Source organism: Lycorma delicatula, chromosome 10, assembly GCF_047948215.1.
Source record: "Lycorma delicatula isolate Av1 chromosome 10, ASM4794821v1, whole genome shotgun sequence".
Classification (NCBI taxonomy): domain Eukaryota; kingdom Metazoa; phylum Arthropoda; class Insecta; order Hemiptera; family Fulgoridae; genus Lycorma; species Lycorma delicatula.
Genome location: NC_134464.1, coordinates 88,744,161 through 88,750,665, shown reverse-complemented (window position 1 = coordinate 88,750,665; position 6,505 = coordinate 88,744,161). Strand labels below are relative to the sequence as shown.

Genomic DNA, 6,505 nt, shown 5'->3' with positions numbered 1-6,505 from the left:
TAAACGAAATCATATTGATTGAGTTTATTTTCTTACAACTATTGTTTTTTATTACGTAGATCGCATGATACTATTATATAATATGAAGCTAATTGGAAACATATATTATACTCTAAGAGTTAACGCGAGCGTAAAAGTATTTGTGGTGGGATAGACTTCCTTACTTTTGGTAGTATTTAATACCGACTGCAATCACAGTAAACCATCAAACGACTGTTAGCTGTAGAAGTAATATGTTGAAGGTAATAGTGTTGTGTTTAATGGTAGGGGGAGATGTGTTAGGAAGTGACGATAAAAATACGAGTACAGTTAAGGAAAATAATAGTTACGGTCAATCAACACGACAAGAACTAGAAATACGCAACCAAAACGAAAAGAAACAAGATAAAAGAGGGCTTTTTGATGTCGGCAGCCATGGTCATAGTTTCAGCCACCAATCATCCGGCATAGACGAGCATAATACTGGATTCGAAGGACATCTAATTTCCGATCAACATCAAATTTCATATCAACAATCCGTACCGCATCATGAAGTAACTAAAACGGTGACGTTAACCAAAGCAGTTCCAGTACCTTATCCGGTGACAGTCGAGAAGAAAGTTCCGGTTCCAGTCGATCGACCGTACGCTGTACACGTACCGAAACCGTACCCGGTTACAGTCGAAAAACATGTACCGGTTCCGGTTAAAGTACCGGTACCGCATCCTTATCCGGTAGAAAAACCAGTACCTTATTCGGTTAAAGTTCCAGTCGACAAACCGTATCCGGTATACATTCCCAAACCGTATACAGTTTATGTCGATAAACCGTATCCGGTAACAATCGAAAAGAAAATTCCTGTACCGGTTGAAGTACCAGTCGACAGACCGTATCCAGTACACGTACCGGTAGAAAAACCAGTACCTTATACAGTCGAGAAACCAGTACCGTATCCGGTAAAAGTTCCAGTCGATAGACCAGTACCGGTGCATATACCAAAACCATATCCAGTTTATATTAATAAACCATATCCGGTTCCATATCCAGTTAAAAGTCATGAATCATTACATCAGGGTAGTATTTCATTAGATGGCCATCATCACACAGGACATCATTTCTAATTTTTGAGATCTTTAAGAATCTCAACTGAAACTTCATCGAAATGCTTCTTTCATGTGATATTAATATAATGTTATTTATAATGTATTTATTAGTTTTTCTATTAATAAATAAATGAAAATTTTAACTCGTTTCTTTTTTTATTCTTTAATTATCCTTTAATTTATTCTTATTCTAATTATTCTTTAAGTTATCTTTAATTCAATTTATTTGTTTTTATAATTAATTTTATAATTCTATAACTTTACATTAAACATATCGTAATATTTTAATGATTAGTCTTAATAATTAGTCTTCTTCTAACTAATTAAATGCAATTGAGCATTTATTATAAAATTTGAAGTGTTTTGATATCTAGACGCTCACATACATACAATTTACGCAGTAAATTTATGCTGAATACATAGCGTCTCAACATTTTGTGCGGAGGTCCCGGGTTCGAATTCCAATCAAACATGGCATCTTTTCGTACGCAATCAATTTCCACCGTACTGATGACCGTAGCTGTTGATGCCCGCTCTTTCATTAAAAAGAAAAAATCTAAATTTGGTTTACTTATTTTTTTTTAATATTTAAAAATACGAAACTTATATATCATGTACATAGTCTATTGTTATTTAAATAGTATTTTATTTGTAGAGTTTTTATTTATACTCTTTCTAAAATATAATTTTTGTTAATGATTTTTAACGATCGAGATGGCGATTTAGGTTTAAATTTTAAATAAAGAAGTTATGTAAACGGATATTTTAGAGGAATATCGTCTTTCACAATTTGTATCTTTTAATTTATTTAGCAGTACGCGATTTTTTACTATTTATATTTCTTATTCAAGTTAACACATGTCGATACAATGTATTAAAAAAGATAACGCTAATAACAAGAGATTCATTGCAATCGATTGGATATATTTTTTATAACTCTGGTACGTCTAATACTTTATTGTGCAGGGATTGCGTATAAGAAAGAATCATTTGACAGTCAACTAGACTTTTTTATTGTTATTGTTATTATTGCTATAATTACTATCGTTTCTGAAAAATATTTCTTATTATTTCATGACATCGCACAATATGAACTACTAGTCCAAATAGTGTTGCTATTGTTATTACTGCCACTGACTTCGGTCTGAACAATATGTAGTTTATTGGCTAAATTTCTCCCTGGCACGATCTACTTGGCATGTCCTCTTCCTCAATAGATTGTCACCTACATGCTTCACCCTAATGCCAGTTTATAATGCAGTCTATACTGCAATTGATTGCCAATTTCTTTCATATTCCGTCATTAATCTTAATTTCCTTGGGCATTACATTTTGGAATAGAGAGTATTTTCATCAATCATCAACTATGTTTGTAATTTCATAACAATTTGAATACCTCTGAGTTTAAAAACATTAAAATCTTAGGAATAATATTCGATAAATTTGTGTTTTTTTTTTTTGTAAATGAAGGCTACGGGAATTAAAGAGTAATTAAAAAAGAATATAAAGAAAAACAATTAGAATGTGTTCTACTGATGAAAATAAGGAAAAAGTTTCATACAAACATAGGTTCGAAAACATTTAATTGGCGACTGTTATGTGCGGAAAGATTTCGCCCTGATTTTTGCGCCTTCGGTAAAATTAAGCCAGATTGTCATTTTTGGGACCCAAATTAATGTATAAGCTTTGTGATTTTATATGATATCTGACCTGAAAATTTTAAAATAAATAATTACTAGAAATATATTTATTAGTAATGTTCGAGAAATCCGAGATAAAAGAAAAATGATTGGGGTTGTAAAAGAGATTACTTATGTTTGGAGTAAAATAACTTTGTTAAACGGGCAATAAACACATAAAAGATTTAAATAAAACTCGTAGAAAACTTTTTTACGAGTAAAATAGTAAGAATTCTACAGAAACTAAATATAAACATAAGAATTTCGAAGTTTATTAAGGTGAAAATCGTATGGAGTCAAGTCCGGGCTGTATGGTGGGTGATCAAACACTTCCCAACAAAAACGCTGCAGGAGCTTCTTTGTTACAACTGAAGTGTGAGCATTGTCACGAAGAAAGACAATGCCTGATAACAACGTTCCTCTCCGCTTATTCTTATTCACCCAAAATACAGCCCGGACTTGGCTCCATGCGATTTTCACCTCTTTGCTCACATGAAACGCTAGCTAGGATGACAACATTTTGGCACAGACATCGATCTGCAGACCAGAGTAGAAACATGGCTGAAAACACAGGCGGCTCCGTTCTATGACGACAGTATTGGAAAGTTGACACCACGCTACGACAAATGTATATATTGTAGTGGCGACTATGTAGAGAAATAGCGTAACTACGTAAGAACTTGTTACAAGTAAAAAGTTTTTCGTCTTCACTGTGGTTTTAATTTCGTGACCGATCGGACCTTGAAAAAACATAACCGTCGTATAACAAGAAGTACTAGATTTTAATAAGTAGTAAACGAAATAAAATTTTCAATTTTACAATAAAAAATAATTAAATATTTTAGAAAATTAATCAAAATTAAAAAAAAAAAGAAAAAACAAATAAAATAATTTATTAGACTTTTTCAAAGTAAATAAATTAATTTTATCTAAATTTCTTTGAAAAGTTGGACATAGCTGATTCGAACAGTTAGATTTTTTATACTGCATGTAAACAGAAATAAATGTTTAAATATGTGAATGGAATATTGCTTCTATGTCATCTAATAATGCTTTATAAATTTTACATTGAAGAATACGCGGTTATAATTTTTGTTTATGGGTTCTGCAATGAAACACACGCTGAACAGCGAGAATATCATCAAAGATTTCTGAATACTCCGTACCTGGGAAATCTTTCGGCTAGCGAAATCTTTGGGCTAGCGAAACGTTTTGCTAGCCGTTACTCGCTAACGAAGAGTTTCAGAACTTATGTTTACATGAACATTCTATTTTATTTTCACCAGTAGATGTCCTACCCACCGGGTTGGTATAGTGGTGAAATCGTCATCGCGAATTAGCTGATTTACTTACATCTGCTGATTTAGATTAAATCCTAGTGACAGCAGCTACTTTTATACAGATTTAAATACCAGATCGTGGATACCGATGTTCTTTGGTGGTTGGGTTTCAATTAACCACACATCTCAGGAATGGTCGAACTGAGACTTTACAAGCCTACACTTCATTTACATTCACACATATCATCCTCTGAAGTAATACCTTACGGTGGTTCCGGAGCTTAACAGAAAAAGAAAGTAGAAGATGTCCTCAAAATTTGTTATATTATTCGTGAATGACTATGTATTCATGATTAACACGTAGGAATGATATCTAGTGTGCTAGCTTGTGTATTGGGGGAATTTACTAAATTAAATCTTGTAAAAATTAAGATATTGGGGTAACTGAGGAGCTGGGTTAAAATATGGTGCTGCTTTACGTTGATGGAGTGGTACTCAAATCAAAATTTTATTCTTATTTTGGCATTACAAATCTGAATGCATATAATTAGAAAAACGAAGCATGACCAGAAAAATGGGTATAACCACTGTTTTTCTTTTGTAAATTTGATTTTAAATCAAAATCATGTGTGATATGTCCACCTTCCTGTTTAAAAAAAATTAAGTTTGATTCAATAAGACGGATCCATGATAGCGGACAAAAATTAAAAACCCACCGTAATACAGATTTTTTAAACCAAGTAGCACCCCATTTCTTTCTGCCTCCAAATACTCAGATATTCGGTATAAAGCTGTTTCCATACTTAAATATCACCCGGTATATTTTTTATGTAATACTACATATATTTTTTATGTAATACTACATATATTTTTTATGTAATACTACATATATTTTTTATGTAATACTACATATATTTTTTATGTAATACTACACTGTAAGTAAGCTTGTTGCTCGAAATAAATAAAAATGAAAATAAATATATAAAATCGTCCGAATGGAAGAGGGAGATCCGAAGGAAGTGAGGGAAGCTGATAGCGAGGGTAGAAGCTTTCAACGGCGGGCGAGATGTCTAGGTTTCAATACAAAAGTTCTACTTAAATACGTGAGGGAAATGAGTTCGCCAATCAGATAGAATGAAAACACAAGCACGGAGATCAAACAGTGTTCCCTGAACATGAACGGGCTCTGTCGAGTGGTTGAAATGTTTAAGGACATTTTAGACGAGATTGGAACAAAGCCTAAGGCGAAGCAGCCCACTCGGCCGGAAATGGAGCAAGCTGCGCAGACGCGTGTGAGATATGAATAGGCTGTGCTGCTTCAAGAGGTGGCCCCTCAGAACCCGGGTGAGGGTCCTGGGAGATCATGGGAAAATCGGTGAGGTCTCTCAGGCGTGGCTGAGAGACCTCAGCGTGGTCCCTCAGCGGTGGGTGTTGGTCACCCTCAACATTTTCTAGCACTTTTTCGGGCACCTTGGGTTGGAAAACTGGTTGGTGAAGATGATCTACAGGCAGCCAAACGCTTGTCGATAAGTCGAGCACCACTGTTTTATCTGATGATGAGGTTGAAGTTGGACGGACCACTTACGTTATTGTTGTTGACTCTGCCAAGGGGAAAGACAGGTTGGTTCACTGCCTTATGAAGGCCAACCCTGATGAGGTGGTTGCGGATAGTGGAGTGTGTTTTTGCGGGCCTGCTGGACGGGTCGGTAACTAGTTTTGTCGGTTGGTGGAATATTTTACAGAAGGAATGGCTAGGAATTCCAGGTGTTCCTTGACGACAGGGAATCGGGTGAGCAGGTGCTTAAGAGTCGACTTCCATCGAATAAAACCGGTTGGGCCGCCTACAGCGACTACTGTCGTGAAGGCGGCGGGGAGATCCTTTGTGGACCTCCTGCGAACAATGAAGAACAAAGTATCGCGGGTGAGCCTGCTGTCTTCTCGGCCCATCAGGGTCAGAGGGAAAACCTTCTCCTTCGAGTGTGGGCCAAGGGAGACGATGATGAGCGGCCCCGTAGGGATATTGCAGAGATGGTAGAGGGTGTTGGGAGGTAGGCAGATCCCTCTCCGCCTACCACTCCTACCTCAGATGTGGATGCCTTAACCACAGAAGAAGAGTTCATGAGAGATCTTCGTCGTGTTACCGGTGACTCTGTTACGATTGATGTGCTTTCGATGAGACCTACCTACGGAGCCACTCACATGGTGACGCTAGTTTTGCCACCCATACTGGCGGATAGATTGCTACACCACGGTCGGGTGCGTATTGGATGCGTTGCCTGCAGAATAATGCGCCGGTCACTGGAAGAGCGGTGCTTTCGTTGTTGGGATACGGAGCCCGGGCGAAGCTGTGTAGTGGTCCTGACAGGACCGGCTAATGTTTTAACTGCGGAAAGTATGAGCATGTCAAGATAAATTGCCAGAAGGAAGTCCGCTGCACTTCCTGAAAGACCTCTATCCACGCTTT

General features: G+C 36.5%; 1 protein-coding gene across 1 annotated transcript; it reads left to right on the top strand.

The window, feature by feature from the left end:
• The first annotated feature begins 260 nt into the window (after positions 1–260).
• Positions 261–1,100, top strand: LOC142330906 (uncharacterized). The gene has a single exon (XM_075376374.1). The coding sequence runs from the start codon at positions 261–263 to the stop codon at positions 1,098–1,100; it is 840 nt and encodes a 279-aa protein (XP_075232489.1).
• Positions 1,101–6,505: the final 5,405 nt, after the last annotated feature.